Source organism: Protopterus annectens, chromosome 4.part0 (genome assembly GCF_019279795.1).
Source record: "Protopterus annectens isolate FY-2018-M chromosome 4.part0, PAN1.0, whole genome shotgun sequence".
NCBI lineage: Eukaryota > Metazoa > Chordata > Ceratodontiformes > Protopteridae > Protopterus > Protopterus annectens.
This window is the reverse complement of record NC_056733.1, coordinates 1,216,942,636-1,216,960,778: the sequence shown is the minus strand read 5'-3', so window position 1 is coordinate 1,216,960,778 and position 18,143 is coordinate 1,216,942,636. Positions and strand designations below refer to the sequence as shown.

The window sequence follows — 18,143 nt, the reverse complement described above, 5'->3', positions numbered from 1 at the left end:
ACTATAAATCTAGAATTGCAATTAAACCTTGATTTTAGTCTATATTTGTAACCATTGATAGTAAATGAATTAATCACATCCACATGTTTACAGCAGTGGCAATTCTCACATTTATTCATACCTATTATTCTGGGGCATTTAGAATGCTGTTTTTCTAATAGAGCTTTAAGATTTCTGCCACATTTAAATACTATATTTGGGGAATTACCTAGTTTAACAAACAATGTCTGATTGCTTCTAAACAATTCCCAGTTTTTCTTTACTATTTTAACACAAAAACTACTTTGTGCACTAAATGTAGTTATAAAACTACAATGTAGTGATTGAGTATTGAGTGGCACTATTTCACTTTGAATTGGTGACACTGATGTGTCTAGAACCCCTAAACTGTCACTAAAACACCATTTAATGACCAAAATGGGCTTAAAAGTAAAGTTTGCTCTTTTGTAATTTACTTCTTCTATTAGGGTATCCAACAAAGATTCCGGGTACCCACGATGCAAAAACAGTTTTTTTAAAAACATACATTCCTCTTGAAAATTTTCATTCTGAGAAATGATACGAGAAGCCCTAACCAGTTGACCTTTTATGACCAACCTTTTCTGATGAAAAGGGTGACAGCTAGAGAAATGAAGAAAAGAATTGGAATAAGTATTCTTCCTAAAAATTTTTGCAGTAAAACTATTCAATGCTCTATTTTTAGAAAGCCAAATATCTAAGTATGATACAGCATTAGTACTAAAATTAGAAGTAAAATGCAGAAATTCAGTTGACTTATTAAACCTGTCCAGTAACTCGCATCCTACCTTTTCATCCCCTTTTAGTAAAACAAATATATCATCCAGGTATCTAGTATAGTACGTCAAAAGTTTGGAGACATTTTTGTCTTTAAAGACAAATTCAGTTTCCCAGTGCACCATAACTAAATTGGCTACACTTGATCCACACGGGGAGCCCATTGCTAACCCTACTTTTTGCAAGTAAAACTGGTTATTGAACTGTGCGCGAGACATCGTGTTTCATCATCATTAATGTTACCCATTCTGTGCAAACTTGATGTGGAATACATGTATACAGGTCTATGACGTCGATTGTTAAGAAATTGTGGTTTTCAACGTAACCCAAGGTGTTTATTTTAGCCAAGAAAGACCAAGAGTCCTTACAGACTTGGTCTCCAAAAACCACATATTCCTGTAACATCGAGTCAGTGACCTTAGCACAGGCATAGGTAGGAGAGTCTCGGTTAACAATGGGCTCCGCATGTGGAGCAAGTGTAGCCAATATAGTTATGGTGCACTGGGAAACTGAATTTGTCTTTAAAGACAAAAATGTCTCCAAACTTTTGGCGTACTGGGAAACTGAATTTGTCTTTAAAGACAAAAATGTCTCCAAACTTTTGGCGTACTATACTAGATACCTGGATGATATATTTGTTTTACTAAAAGGGGATGAAAAAGTAGGATGTGAGTTACTGGACAAGTTTAATAAGTCAAAAGAATTTCTGGATTTTACTTCTAATTTTAGTACTGATGCTATATCATACTTAGATATTTGGCTTTCTAGGTAATTTCCCAAATATAGTATTTAAACGTGGCAGAAATCTTAAAGATCTATTAGAAAAACAGCATTCTAAACCCCCCAGGATAATAGGTATGAATAAATGTGAGAATTGCAACTGCTGTAAACATGTGGATGCAATTAATTCATTTACTGTCAATGGTTACAAATATAGACTAAAATCAAGGTTTAATTGTAATTCTAGATTTATAGTCTACTTAGCAAGATGTACACACTGCCCTGCATTTTATGTGGGGAAAACGTAGCGTAGACTCCTTGATAGAATGTATGAACATTTGTATGCTATCGGTCAGAACAAGCTTGATAATGCACTAGCAAAACATATTCACTTGAATGTGAATCATAACTTTAAATTTTTAGCCATTGACAGTGTCAAGCAGGATATTAGAGGGGGTCTTTTCCCTCTCAAACTTGAAGAACTGGAATTAAAGTGGCAGATCAAACTTGATGCATGCAATGTTCCTGGTTTAAATGAGGCAAACTCTATAAGTAGTATTCTCAAACTCAAGAGTTTACAGAGGTAAAACTTTGTTTCAAATGTTTGATACAATGTTTAAGTCCATAAAAAGTTTGCACTATGTATAAAGTTTTTAATAGTACCTTTGTTTGTATTTATATTCATAGGTTCATAGGTTCATACTAGGCTATCTGCCCTAGGGCATTTATAAGCCTAGCCAGAATGTGTTTGGCTTTCGCCACCCATTTTAAATTAATTTTGCTATGCCCTTTTTCGAGGTTAGTATACTGTGCCTCTGTCTAACAGTGACACAGAAGTGATACCCGGGTTAAACCTATGATCTCCCATCCACTCATCAAGATTCCTCTTGAAGAGAGTCAATGAGGGACTCTGCCTAACCTGGACTGGGATTTTATTCCAGAGTGAAGGGAGCCTCTGGGTTATGAATCTGTCCCTCCAGCATGTCCTATTTATTTCAGTGCTGAGGTTCAAGTCTCTCGAGCGCATAGCTCGATGGGATTTGGATTTTCTGAGGTGCAGCATGTCCATTAATTCTGGGTTGGACATGGCTTTATACGTCAGGCACAGATCGCCCCTGAACAGGCAGTATGCCACTGAGTAGAGCTGGAGTTTCTTTAACCGAGCAGCATATGGCATCTGTTTGAGCCCTTTGATCCTCTTGGTGAGGTACTTTTGGGGACTTTACAGTTGCTGCAGGTGTCTGGTAAGGTACATCCCAAAAGGGGCATTGTACTCAATTATGGGCCTGATGAGGGATGAGTAAAGAGACACAATGACCTCCCCTGATCTAGATGTGAATCCCTTCATGATTAGGTGGGCTATATAAAATGTTTTTCTAACCACTTTGGCCACGTGGTTGTCAAATGAGAGACTGCTATCAACTTGGGTCCCCAGGTCCCTAATTACTTTTTCTGTACTTAATGGATTACCACCTATGTGGTAATTTGTGGGCACTTTGTTTTTGCCAAAGGGGATGACTATACACTTTTTGGCGTTTAGCTTGAGGCCATGGCTCTGGCACCAGTTGTCTGTTTCTATGAGGCCCTTTTGGAGGATGCTTGTGTCGGCTGGAGAGTCGATTATGGCACCCAGTTTGCAGTCATCTGCGAACTTGGTCAGCCACAGTCCTTCCATGTTGGCCTGTACCTCCGAGAAATATATACTGAACAAGAGAGGTCCCAGGACTGAGCCTTGTGGGATGCCACTTGTAACTGGTTTGGAGTCTGACATGGCTCCAGCAATTCTAACCATGTGGGTTCTGTCCTTGAGCCACTTTGCAACCCATCTAGTGACATAGGGGTTTATATTTAAGCTGGTGAACTTATCTATAATGCCCGAGTGGGGTATTGTTTCGAAGGCTTTTGCGAGGTCCAGGTAGGCTGTGTGGACCACCTTCCCCTCGTCAATGGCCTTGGTGACTGTTTCAAAGAAATTGACCAGGTTTAAGAGGCATTATCTGCCCTTAACAAAGCCAAACTGGGTAGGATCCAGTGTCTGTAGGTCCCCAATATCTTTATTTATGAGGTCCATGATGATCCTTTCCATAGCTTTGTAGACCAAGCTAGTCAGGCTTATGGGGCGATAGTTTCCAGGATCCGTTGAGGCACCACCTTTGTGGAGAGGGACCACTGTTGCTGTACGCCACTCTTTGGGTACATATCCTGTAGTAAGGCTGAGATTGAACAGTAGTTTTATGTTTGGGTTTAGCTCTTCTTGGAGTTCATGTAGGATGCAGCCCGGGACACCGTCTGGTCCCATTGATGCTGTTTTTTGCTTTGGAGAGGGCGGCTCTTACCTGAGGATCTGAGATGTCAGGGGGGCAGCACTCTGCTGGGATAGATATTTGCTCTTTTGGTGGGGAAGGGGGGGAGAAGTTTGCGCTGAACCTGTCAGCTAGGATGTTGGCAATGTCTGTGGGTTCGGTGTATTTTTTGTCATTTTGGACTAATTCTGAGCATATCTGGGAATTCCCACCCAGGTTCCTAACATAACTAAAGAAAGCCTTGTGATTATCCTTAGTGTCCTGTGCAATTTTTCTCTCGAAGCTGGCCTTAGACGATTTTATGAGTGCCCGTAGTTTTTTGCTAATACTAATCAAAGATGCCTTCCCTTTTTGGGATTTTGCTCTGTGTTTTAGTAGCTTCCTCCTTCTATTGTATAGTTTGTTTATGGCTGGGGTCCACCAGACAGGACGTCTGCCTTTGGAGGATTGGGTCTTGGTTTTATTTGGGATTGCATGATCCATGCATTCCTGAAGGTGTTCATAGAATGCATTTATAAAGGATTCTGTAGTCTGGGCCGTATTTTCCACAGGCCCAGGGGCATTGTAGGATTCCACCTCAGTTTTGAGGAATGTGAAATTTGCTTTAGAGAAATTTTTCACTGTGGTTTTCTGGGCAGGAGGTGGGGTCGGGATGTGAATATCCAGTGAGACTAGTTTATGGTCTGATCTTACCAGTGAGGGATACACTTCTGGTCTGGAGCATAGAGTCCCCATGTTGGTGATGATCAGGTCCAGTATGTTATCCCCTCTTGTGGGAGTGGTAACAAGTTGTTCCATAGCATTTGAGTTTATAAATTCTAGGAACCTTTGGGCTAGGGTGTTGGAGCTAGAGTAATGCTCCCAGTCTATGTTTGGGTAGTTGAAGTCGCCCAATATAATGGTGTTTGGAGAGACCTTCATATTTTCCAGTGTTCTCAGGAAGGCCGAGTGGGGTTCCTGGGTTTGGGAGGGTGGTCTGTAGCAGGCTATAAACTGGAAGGCAGTTTTACCCACTGTTAGTTGCACATGGATAGTCTCTGATGCTTTGTGCTGTGCCACCAATCTGGAGGTGTGGGTATCTTTGATGAATATTGATACTCCCCCTCCTTTTGTGGTTAGGTCCAAGTTTTGGGGCCAAAAAGCATGGTATGAGGTATAACCTGGTAGTGCTGGGGTGCTCTCGGGAGCCTTGAACCAGGTTTCTGTTATGGTACTTATACAAATGAAATGTTTACTATACATATATTAATACACTTTTTGTAGTTTTGGTAATGTCTTTTTAAGTAATTAATTAATTAATTGTCCCGCATATTTTTTGGATCAAGTGACTACTTAAAGAATGCTTATTGTTGATTTTTTTACTTCTGATGAAGTTTGCAACCTTGCGGACTAAAAGCGCTTCAAGTATTGTGTTTTAAGTGTGGAATTTTATTAAATTAGTGTGACGACTCTACAGTTGTAGGGGCTTGTTTTATGTTAATAATTCACAATGTACACATATACAATTGTTGTCAAATGACCCATTGTAAAACTTAATAATGTGAGAAATGACTTAAGCACCCCAAACTACAATACTTCTTAATGTTACCTTAAAATATAACCTGCAGAAATCCTTGACGAGTTTTCGTGATTTATCTGGAAATCACTTACACTTAGCTTTTTCCTCTGTTCTCTTAATTCTTTAACATGTAGAATAACTAATCATTCAGCCGCCTCTCTCCTGTTATGTGCCATATATGATTTCTTTTGCATATTTACTATGTAAATGTAAGGATACTGAAGCTTCGATTGGTTATTTCCAGATGCCATAGATTTATCCTAAGATCGTCCGCTGACATGTAAGTTTCATAATCACTGTTCACAGAGATTGAGTTGATATGATACGTGTGGGCATTGGCAAACACTCTTCTTGGGGTTGCTTCTACCATAAGGTCCATGGGTTTTAAAACAGGTACCTATAAAATAAGTTAAAGATTGAATTAGTGTAAGTATGAAGCAGATATTTACTTATCACGCACTTACATACACACACAGACAAAATTTACAAAGGTAGCACTGTTTGCAAATGTCACCTGAGTATACCAGTTATGTAAGAAATGCAAAACAAAAAAAAACAATTTCTGCTGTAAAATTAAGATAATGATTTGCAATACAATGCATTTTGCACTGGAAAACTGGGTAAAAATTTCTTCTCGCTATGCTGTTATTGACTAAGGTTCAGCTAGTGGTCCACGAGGTGCAGTACCGGCCTTGGGTTAGAAGAGTTATGCAGCTTTTTCATGCTTCACTTTCTGTGGAGAATGTGTTACCAGGTGTGTCCTGGAGCTCATATCCTATTAATGCATAACCACTAGAAAAGTGTAAATAAATAAGAGATGCCTGCTTCTGAGTGGGGGTTCAGTGTTTCTTGATACTTTATGTCACATGGGTAAGTAACATTGCCATATTGTGCCTTTTGTTCCCTCACCATTTGGGCACCAAACATTGCATATGTAGGGAATGTAGGTGCATTAAAAATCAATGGGAACTCTGCATTTGTGAAATTCATGGTTTCACTTATGACACAATGAAAAAAGAATAGTCTTTTATGTACTGATATTTTCAGAATATTCTTTTAGTGACAAAAGTAGAAAGCATTCTTTCAATAATTAAGGTAGCAAACCTAAATACACACACACACACACACACACACACATATATATATATATATATATATATATATATATATATATATATATATATATAGATGTATTTATATATCCATATATGGGTCCCCTTCACATGGTTGACTTTTCACAAAGTCGACTTTCATATGGCTGAGACCATATGATTGGCTTTTGAAAAGCCGACCATAGGGAACCGTTATCTCTGTACAGTGCAAAATGGGAAAATTTCCCTCTTCCAGACTGTAGTGCGATCACAAAGTTGGTATATTTAAGTTAACGGGGGGGTGGGGTGGAGCCCCCATGGGGGGTGCGAGGGTGGGGGGTGTATCCCCCCTGCTAACAGTTTAAGGTAAGTGTTTGTTGCGTTTTTTGTGCTTACTTTACATGGTCGGCTTTCTGAAAGTTGATCATATGGTCTCGGCCATATGAAAGTCAACTTTGTGAAAAGTCGACCATGTAAAGTATACCCATATATCTATGTCTAAATATATATATATATATATATATATATATATATATATATATATATATATATATATAAAATATATATATATATATATATATATATATATATATGGGAACCAGCCCTTTGGTCAAACGTTTGTAACATCGAATATTTGGCATTACTTAGTGGGAAGCCATGGTACACCAAGGATTTGGAATTTGTCCTTTTACCATTGTTGTGCGATATCAAAATTGTTAAATTTAAGTAGCAGGGTGTGTCATATGATCACAGAATGCTGACATTACTTAGTTGGAGGTTGCAGGTTAGCAAGGATTGGGAATTCACCCTTTCCCTACTGTTAAGTGATGTTGGAGCTGGTATATGTAAGTAGCAGGGGTGGTAGGCAGTGTGGCTTGTCTCCCTGCAGAAAATATGTTTTTTTTACTTCACCACGAACTGGAAACAAAACAGCTCACCACCACATAAGGAAAGAAGCCAGTGATTACCTTTATATTTTATTAAAATTATATTCCAGTCCAGTAGTAGACTTATACTCTGTAAAGGCTGAAGAGCCGAGGCGCTAGAGGAGTCTGCATTTTATGCATTGTATTTGCTGCTAAACAGATTTTATTGGATCCAGTGTATGCTCATTTTGCCTTTTTTGTGGGACTACATTGTGGATTTACTACTGGACTGGACTATAATTTTAATAAAATATAGAGGTAGTCACTGGCTTCTTTCCTTGTGTGGTGGTGAAATATGTTTTTTTGTTTTTTTTATTTTGTTTTTTTAAGTCCCCTGACTTTTGAACTTTACAGGTTAAAGAAACACATCGACACCGATAAAAAATACAACAGTTTATTAATTACAAGGTTTAGTGCCTTTGTTCCTATAAATAATACTGAAACATCATTAGAACCACAAATAAGTGTGCTTAAAAGTATATTACAGAAACCCAACCATATGACTAGAAAATATAGAGTGAAATGTATAGGTTATATTTACTCCTCACATTTGTTAGCCTATGAATTTCATTGGATATTTTCTTAACACATGAATGAGTTCTACTAAATTTACAGTAGATGTTTGAATGATAAATTTATAGTAGATGTTCGAATGATAACTGCTGCAGTAGCCTTAGCTATATGTGGTTATATCCTGCCAAGTGCATAACAACTATCCAACTTCCAAAGCTTTAGGGCATCTTCCATGCACCCAAACCACCAATCAGTTTGAGCTGAGCTGACTAAAAAGAAAGGTTTGGGAGTCAAAAATAAATGCCCATACCTTGGCATAAGCAACAAATGAAAAAATAAGGGAGATGGAGGGGGGAGCTGCTATTGCATCAGAGATCATTCAGACATCTACTGTCATGATAAGTTTACTTAAACAATTGCACTATGTTCATCATATGATCACTTCTGCAGTAGACTTAGCTATATGGGTAGATTACCTTAACTTACTATATTTCGGAGGTGGAAAGGGAATGGTCCAGGGGCCGCTCAAGAATGGTCCTAGCAAAGCTTGATCTAGATCTACAGAAGGAATCAAGCTTATAGTGTTTTGTAAAAGTATGTACACAGGACCAAATATCAACTTCTAGAATACATCTAGAATCCAACCCTTTCAAAAATCCATAGATGAAGCCAAAGTCCTGGTATAGTGGGCCTTGGCCCATCTTCAAATAATTTTGTTGTGGTGAATATTGTGACACAAGGGAAATACTGCCAGCCCAGCTAACTGGAATTTTGTATATGTCATTTGAGAATATTAATATGATTTATATAGAAATGTAACAAAATGAGACATGCCATCCCAGCTATCTGGAATTTTGTAAATAGTTATATGTCATTTGTGAATACCAGCATGATGCAATTGTTTGTGTTACCAAATGTATTAGAACTATATGTTATGTGTATATTAAATTACTGGTACAGAAGTGTATGTTGCAGAGGGTTTGTAGTATTGAGCTTCAGGGATGCGTCCACAGTGTACCCTATGGAAAAAGAACAGAAATTAATACAAACTATATACCTGTGGAAATGTATGTTTTAATAGTAGAAACTGGAACATATGTGTTAACTTACAAAACTTCAAGAAAATAAGTTGAAACTAAATTGTTTTATGATTGTGTTATAAAAGTTAGTTTTAATGCAGCAAGGAGACAGGATGTCTAGAACTAGGGTGTCTTCTGCATTGTTTTGTAAGGATTTTATTCTTTTATGTCTTCTAGCAACTGTAAACATATGAAGGCTATGTATTTTTCACACAGAGATGTTAAATGTTGGACACTGGGGATTTAGCCTGGGAACTGAAGACAGGTGACAAAAAGTGATGGTATCCAAGCTAACTCAGCAGTAATATTTGACATTAATTTAAGAACTCTCAGAAAGAGACTGGGCAGTTTGTATTTTGTCTTGAACCTAGTAAGAACATCCACTCATCATCACTACATCTGCACTGACTTGATGTAAATAAGTTTCTAGGGCATAATGACTCTTTTAGATATAGATAGACATATAGTAACCATTAGTTTAGATGTTTTCTGTATTTGTTTGAGACTGTCCTGCAATGTTGTTTTAAATGTTTACTGTAATTTTGAACTCTGAAGTAACTGTGTTTGTGTACTGAGTATTCTCTTGTTCTTTTAATATTTATTATTAAATATATTTAAACATATCTTTGTGGCTGATATTCGTGAGACATATTTAAACTCTTAGAGAACTTACATATCTATTTGGTGACACTGTACAGGCCACTCTAATAGCCTTGCTTGGTCAGTCTACCATTTGGATTATTAGTAACATTACACAGTAGGATTGGACACCCTTTGTTAAGGGCCTTAAGTAGCTGATAAAGAGTTTGCTGGTGGCAGCTGGAACTCCCTTATAGTTGGGGCAGAAGAGGGCATAGCTAGCAAACCTGTGCCAGCCTTCCCCAGGTTTGTGTGTGTGATTGTATATAAATCAAATCTGAAAGTGTGTGTGTGTGTGTGTGTGTGTGTGTGTGTGTGTGTGTCAGCTACACGGGCAGGGACACAAAGCACTGGGTGGACAGAGAGGGTGCTGGAGGTTTTGGCTTGGCCACTCAGCTGAGATCTCAAACCCAATAGCTGTGCCAGTGGGGAGTCTTATTGGGGATCTGGAGAAAGCGGGATAAACCAGCCCTAGACTGACTGCGATCTCTGTGTGCTCATAAGAGAAATTGTACTTTACTGTGCATGTACTTGCTATCCTCTCAGTGTACATCCCCCACTGTTGCCAGTGGTGAGGATTGAGTCTCCTTGATTACTGGGCCAGTGCTGGGGCATCACAAATATAACTAAAGGTAATAGTCTTAGACAACCATTTGGAAATGGTCTGTTTTGACACAAGTTGTCCCTTCTTCTTACCTCAACAAAAAATGAACAGTTTTGAAAAATTCTGTTCTATCAAGATAATACCTGAGTTGTTTATGGACATCAAAGTTATGCAGTTTTTTTTTCGCTCTGGTTCAGGAAAGAAAATGGGGAGATGGATAGTGTGGCTTAAAATAAATTTGGATTTCACTTTATGCATAAAAGAAGGATTAGTTCTCAAAGAAACATTGACCTGTAGACAATGAGATAGTGTTGACTCATTGTGAGTGCTTGCAACTTGGACACCCATCTTGCAAAGGTCAGAGAAATCAATAAAACTGTTTTCTTTGTTAAGAACCTCAAGTCAGCCAGGTTAGCTGGTTCAAATGGAGCAAAAACAAACAATTAAGATCCCAAGGATCGGCCACCGGTTTTCTTGAAGGCCTCTTATGCAAAATCCCTTTCAAAAACATTTTGACATGAGAAAGTATTGAAAGGAGAATCTATGAGAAGACATGCTGAAATGGTCTGATAACTGAACCTTGATGGAGGAATAAGAGAGGCTATAGGATAGCAAGTCACACAAATATTGTAAAACCAGAGAACAACTCACCCTGAATGGGTGATGGTTATGTTGTTGGAACCAACTAGAAATCTTTTTCCATTTACTAATGTATAATTTTCTAGTAGCAAGCTTTCTTGTCTATATTAGTACCTGCTGCAAGTCCTCAGTAAACAGGTGTCTAAAGGGAATTAAGACCCTATCATCCAGGCAGTCAGTTGAATTTGAATGGGGTTGGGGTATAGCAAACACTACTGTTCTTGTGTGAGTAGATAGATTCTGTGAGGAAGCTTGTGATAACTACCCCTGGCCATTCCTAGAAGAAGGTGGAACCACTGCTGTTTGGACTGGAAGGGAATCACCACAATGATCTTGGGAGATTTCTTCTGAATTTTCAGTAGTACTCTGGAAATCAGTGCAAATGGTAGAAAAGCATACTTGAACATTTCTGTCTAAGGGAAAGAAAAGGCATCTACTTCTTGGACATCTTACATGGAGTCTTGGGGCAGAATCTTGCCAGCTGGTCACTCAGAGAGGAGGTACATAGATCTACTTGAGTAACTCCCCATAGATGGATCAAATCTTGGAAGACCCCCTAATCTAGTTTCAATTCATGAGGGGTTGCACTTGTCCTGCTCAGCTTGTTTGCAATACAGTTTTGCTCTGACAGAATGTAGGAAGCCTGTAGAATGAGATTGTGCTGGGAAGCTATATCCTAGTGGGCTAGTCTGCAAAGGGGGTGGGATCTGGTTAGCCCCTTGCTTGCGGATGTACCACATGACTGTGATACTGTCTGTAACAACTTGAAGAGGTCCTCGGGACCAGAGGTGATTCAGAGAGTTGACTGCCTTGATCAGGGCAAGCATCTTTGTAATATTCATGTGCTTACATCTATCAAGATGTTCCATACGCCTTGCACTTTTATTCCTCCTGAAACTGTTCCCTAAGCAAAGTCAAGGGCATCTGTGGTGACTGACTGCTTTGGAACAAGGAAGGAGAAGAGGAGACCTGGATTTAAGGATATTTGCTGTCTCCACCAAGTGATTTCTCTTCTAACAAGCCCGAGCACTGGGATTTGAAAAGGCAAAGGATGTTGATTCTTAGACCAAAGAGACTTCAGATACCATTGTATCTTTCTCATGTGGAGTCCTGCCAGGGCATCATGAGAATACTAGAAGCCATGAGACCCAAACTTCTGAGGTATCATTGACAGTGATTGAAATCTGAGTGGAAAACCTTAGAAAAAGATCTAGATAAAGATATATTTTTCTTGTGAAAGAAAAGCTCTTTGAGCTGAGGTGTCTTGCTGACACCCCATGAATACAATGAAATGTAATGAAGGCAAAAAATACTTCTGAATGTTTTATTGGAATGCCAGCTTGTGTGAGAGATCTCTCTCCCAAGTGAGAGATTCCTAACACTTTGATTAAGAGTCTGCAAAGATAAGTAAGTCATCTAAATATGTATCTTGCAATAAGCTATAACTTGATCTAGACACTTTGAGAACACTCTTGGTGCAGTGGATAGTCCAGTTGGTAAGGCAGATCATTGATAATGTGATCCAGGCAAACAAAACCTTACAAAATGTCTGACGTTTGGATGAATAGAGATCCGATGATGAGCATCTTTTAAATCTAGTATTACCAGGAGACTTAATCAGGAAGAAGATGGAACAGGTTGTGAAGTGACATCAGTTTGATTACCAGCAGACTTAATCAGGAAGAAGATGGAACAGGTTGTGAAGTGATATCAGTTTGATTACCAGGAGACTTAATCAGGAAGAAGATGGAACAGGTTGTGAAGTGACATCAGTTTGATTACCAGCAGACTTAATCAGGAAGAAGATGGAACAGGCTGTGAAGTGACATCAGTTTGATTACCAGGAGACTTAATCAGGAAAAAGATGGAACAGGTTGTGAAGTGACATCAGTTTGATTACCAGGAGACTTAATCAGGAAGAAGATGGAACAGGTTGTGAAGTGACATCAGTTTGATTACCAGGAGACTTAATCAGGAAGAAGATGGAACAGGTTGTGAAGTGACATCAGTTTGATTACCAGGAGACTTAATCAGGAAGATGATGTAACAGATTGTGAAGTGACATCACTTTGATTACCTGGAGACTTAATCAGGAAGAAGATGGAACAGGTTGTGAAGTGACATCATTTTGATTACCAGGAGACTTAATCAGGAAGAAGATTTAACAGGTTGTGAAGTGACATCAGTTTGATTACCAGGAGACTTAATCAGTAAGAAGATGTAACAGGTTGTGAAGTGACATCAGTTTGATTACCAGGAGACTTAATCAGGAAGAAGATGGAACAGGTTGTGAAGTGACATCAGTTTGATTACCAGGAGACTTAATCAGGAAGAAGATGGAACAGGTTATGAAGTGACATCAGTTTGATTACCAGGAGACTTAATCAGGAAGAAGATGGAACAGGTTGTGAAGTGACATCAGTTTGAATTTGGACACTATTACAAATAGGTTTAGAAACGAAAGATCTACAACTAGTCTCCAAGCACTTTCTTTCTTTAGCACTAAAAAATATACTTGAATAAAAACCCTTTCCCACCTGGGAAGGGGGGACAGGTTCTATCACTCCCTGGGAAAGTTTGTGATAAAGGACAGATAGAAATGAAAGAGTCTAGTTTTGTGGATGAGGAATTACCCTCCGGAAAGGAGAATTTCCAACCTCTGCCAGATGTCATTTATTTATTTTACATTTGTTGTCTGGGATTTTCCGACTGAGCTGAAAAGCCCTTTTTCAGCGGAGCCCGGGAAGAAAAGCTCCACAAACATTACAATAATGTTAAACAATTAGAAATTTACAAAAAGGATACAAAAATGTTTTTACAATAAATGTAAATAAGAAAGCAGTTTAACAATGTCAGTACAATTTTGACAACAGGGCAGGATGAACAAGATTCATAATATCATTTGCAGTTACTGTACATCATGATTGAGGGAGAGAGAAGAGAGATGCATATTTTTAATAGAAGTGTAAGGAGGTTGCTGTTCATGGTAAAGACGCCGGGTACAATAGAGGTAAAAGGACTGGGAACAGCTCAGAGGAAAAAGAAGTACAGGTCAGTGAAGCAAAACAACATAGTAGGGCACTGAGTTGGGGATAGTAAGGAGGATTATGAGGGGTGAGAACAGTGGCAGAACCAGCAACTTTTTAAGTATTCATTGGTAGCTACTTTGAATTGTTTAAGTTGACTGAGGTACCTAATTTCTAAAGGCAGCCTGAGGGGTTCCTTTCATCTTGATGAATGATCTTCAGAACCCATTTTTCTGAAACCATCTGTTGCCAAAGAGAAAAGGTGAGATTCAGGCTTTCTGGAAGTGAAATGGTGCTGCTGGGGGGGGGGGGGGGGCAAATTTCCTTAAATAGTCATTCTGACTTGTTGGACTGCCCCTGGTTTTGTGAGGTTCCAGACCATTATTTGGAACCCCACTGCCATTTCTTCTTAAACATGTGTTTCCCTGCATTTTGTTAAGACTGTTTATTTTGTTTTTTTGCCTTAACTGGATGAGGGTTACAGAATCTGTTTGAAAATTGAGAAAAGGCGGGTTGAAAAACCTTAGAGATTCCTTTGATCAGCTTACCCCTTTCATCAAACTTTTTTTTATCACTTCTGCAGCACAGGGGCCAAAAACTAAACTAATTCTCTAAGGATAATTTAAAATCTCATTTTTAAAATCATCTGGGAGGTTCTGAGAATGCAGCTATGCAAACTTCTTTGAAACAGTATTAGTGGTCATAGCCCTGGAAGAAGTATTGACTCAATGATACACATATTCTAAACAATGAGTAGACCATTGTACAACTGAAGAAACTAAATTAGTTAAAGCAGATTATTCCTCACATGACAAAGCATTTCTCATACTTTTCACAATTAGTCAGAAAAAACTTTAACACATGAGCCTGACCAGGGCTGGCCTTTGGTCAACTAGTACCCTAGGCAAAAGATCTCCACAGCGTCACCCACACCACCTGGTGCCCCAATTCTAGTCTACCTACACCATCCAGATTAATGGAAAAGTGCCCTTGATAGAACGGCACCCTAGGCGGCTGTCTAGTTGGCCTATGCCTAAGGCCAGCTATGAGCCTTACAATTCAAAATTTCTGAAAATCAAAGTTGTAGAAGCAGGCACTTTTTCTCTATACTTATCAATAATCTTGCCATTCTTATCAGAAAGAGTAGGATTGGAATTAACTAAGCATTTAACATCAGTAGGATTAACTTGCTGCGGTAGTGTTGTCGCCTCACAGTAAGACGCTGTCCGGTTCGATTCTCAGCTAGAGCGTCTTCTGCGTGGCGATATGCGTGAATGGACATTCCTTCGTTGAAGGTTGTGCGTCAGGACTGGTAACTCGGCACGTAAAAATCAACTACCAATCGTTAGTGGACCGGAGTTCCGCTGTGGTGACCCCTAACTGGGAAAAGCCGAAAGACACAACAGGATTAACTAAACCTATAGCCGTTGGTTCATGTTTGGGAAGAGTGTATAAAAACTTAAAAGACCAAGGAACTTTATACGTCCTATTGACCTTTTTAGGTGCAGCTGCATACATCCTCTAAAGCTGATAGAACTGGAAGAATGGATGAATGTTCTGGAAATTCTTTCTGTAAGATCTCATACTATTTCCTGAGGGACTGAGAAACCTCACTGTTTTCTCACTGAAAACTTTGGGACATTCTGGAAATAGTCCCAGAGAAAGAGACCCCCCCCCCACCCCCACAGGGAGAATCAGAAACTGAGCTCTCTGAGTCTGAATCGGAACTCTGAAGAGAAAACCCTGTATCTGTCCCTTCATCTTCTTGTCTAGATTAAAACTCTTGAATTTCTTCAGGAAAAGAAGCATTCCTCTTTCTTTTACTGAAGAAATGCTTTATAAAAAAGATCAATATCCGAATTAAATCCTGAACCAGATCCAGTTAACTACTCCTATCTAAGGAAACTCAAGGAGGAGGAGATGCATGTTTTCTTTTTCTGTTTCTTTTTCACAGGAAAAATGGGGATAACAATGTTATTAGAGGCAGCAGCAACTTCCCCAGGGATGGGCACAACATTCTGATAAAATAGGGAAGCTTTCCCCGTTCCTTCTCCCTGGGACCATCAAGAGTGTTTGTCCCTTGCCCATTGAAGGGACCAAACAGCTGCAAAGGTGTGGTTAACTACCCTGTCCATAGTGTCTGTTGGTGTTTCACCAGAGGAGTCTGCGGTGAAAGAGGAGTGGTCTGAGGTACAATAAATGGCTACAGCAGAGTAACCCACCTGTGACTGAGGCAAGTTGCTAGCCTGTTGTGGCTGGAAAGGGTGCCTGCATAACTTTTTTTTCTTTTTTTTTTTGGCTGGAAGGACAGACCATGGGACTGGTAGCTTGTTCCATGGTCAAGCTGAAAATTTGTCTCTTTCCCATATGTGTGCATCAGTACATATAGATCAGTATACTGACTTTTTTTTGAGTAACCCATACATTCAGCTTCCAAATGTTGACCTCAATAGGTTAACAAAGTGAACATTGTCATGTTACCACTCATTAACTGAGAAAGAAATTCAGAAAATACAATATTCAAAGTAAGAATAAAACATTGTTTTTTGCAAGGAAGCAATCCCCCTACACCCCTCATGCCCCCTGCTCATTATGTATACCACTCTGAGAGTGCATAATATTGGGGAAAGGGCATATCCCCCAACCATGGGAATTGTGTGATCTTGCACACCTGTTGACAATCTGTTTAGTCAACCAAATGCAGTTGATGAAAGAGATGTTGAACAAAGATCATTTAGTCCAAACAAATTCCCTACATATCTATCTATTTGCACACACACAAGCATTCACACAAGTCTGAAATTGCTGTTCCATGGAATTAGGGGAATAGTTCAAGACACCCCTGCCTTAGTCTCTGTTCAGTGTTATATTCCACCTCTTTTGAGACTTGATGATTGTAGTTCAGCCAGATAGCCTTGTACTAATATTTAATCACATGAATGAATGATTGAATGATTAACTAAGTTTTATTGCAGCTGGCAGCTAGCAACAAATTTAGTAGTTAGGTCATTGCCCTGCAGAAACTGCAGCTCCCTTTGTTCTGTAGGCTAAAACAAGCATGTCTTAAGAAGTATTATGTTCATTATCCAAAAAAAAAGCTGTGAGGCAGTTAACCAGTTCTCAGTCACAAAATCAAGTCCAAAAAGAAAAGGAAAACTGGAAACACTCTAAAACAACAAATGTTTAATCCAAGTTCAAGTTTGCAAGTAAACACTTTCACCTTCAAGGCTTCTTCAGGTGAAATAAATACTATCAATTAAACAACATAACTTAAAAACATTTTAAAAAGTCACATGACTCTAATTACACTTTCTGATGCAGCATATTTAAATAAGATTTTAAAGTAAAACTGTCATTAATACCAGGTGGTACAAACGCTCTCATTCTTAAAATCCATCTCATCTCTTCATTTTCAGTTAAAAGTTTTATATTCCCACCCCGGAATGGTCTATAAATTACTTTTAAAATCATAAACTTAAAACTATGTTAATCACCTTTCTTTATAATTTGTTTACTAAGAGCATTTGTGACTACTCTATGTCTAATATCACTGAGGTGACAGGCTATATGCTCTTTAAATCTCTACACATTCCATGACAAGTTGAGAGTTTGTTTTACATGCATATGGGAATTTAATATATTCAGCTAAGTGTGCCATCTGTGATGCTTTTTATGTGGGTATGACAAACAGGAAATTTAATTTAATTGATAGTATTTATTTCGCCTGAAGAAGCCTTGAAGGTGAAAGTGTTTACTTGCAAACTTGAACCTGGATTAAACATTTGTTGTTTTAGAGTGTTTCCAGTTTTCTTTTTCTTTTTGGATCATGTTAAGAATCAAATGGCAACTACTGAATCTCTTGCAGCTTGGAGTATATAGAGGATTGTAGGAACAGTAATGGCACACATTCCTAACGTTGCTGGCTGAACCCTGGATTACTTGTTAGGCATATGTTTCAAAACCAAAACACTGCTTCTAGGTAATTTCAGATACCCTGCCATCAAATGACACAGTTCTAAAGCAATAATACATTAGTTCTTAGAGTTTGAAAATACCAACTCCCTAGACCAGATTGCATACCTTCTCAATGGGGTTTCAAACTTTTTTTGACCCTGTCATTACTAGAATTGCCCATATTTACACTTTACCATGTGACATGGCCTCTCTAATTAGGTCTGACCTTGAGGCTGTCATCTTCCCCCTCAGAACCAATGCCAATCGTCAATGGACCTTACTACGTTTAGGGACTA

The 18,143-nt window shown here is 38.8% G+C and overlaps 1 protein-coding gene across 1 annotated transcript in view; it reads right to left on the bottom strand.

Moving 5' to 3' along the window:
* The window catches only part of LOC122799825 (serine/threonine-protein phosphatase 2A 55 kDa regulatory subunit B beta isoform), a 699,704-nt gene that overhangs the window by 120,342 nt on the left and 561,219 nt on the right, over nt 1–18,143 (bottom strand). Inside the window, exon 5 of the mRNA XM_044069144.1 lies at nt 5,596–5,773. Coding sequence (XP_043925079.1) covers nt 5,596–5,773 — 178 coding nt within the window. The remainder of the gene's footprint in view (nt 1–5,595; nt 5,774–18,143) is intronic.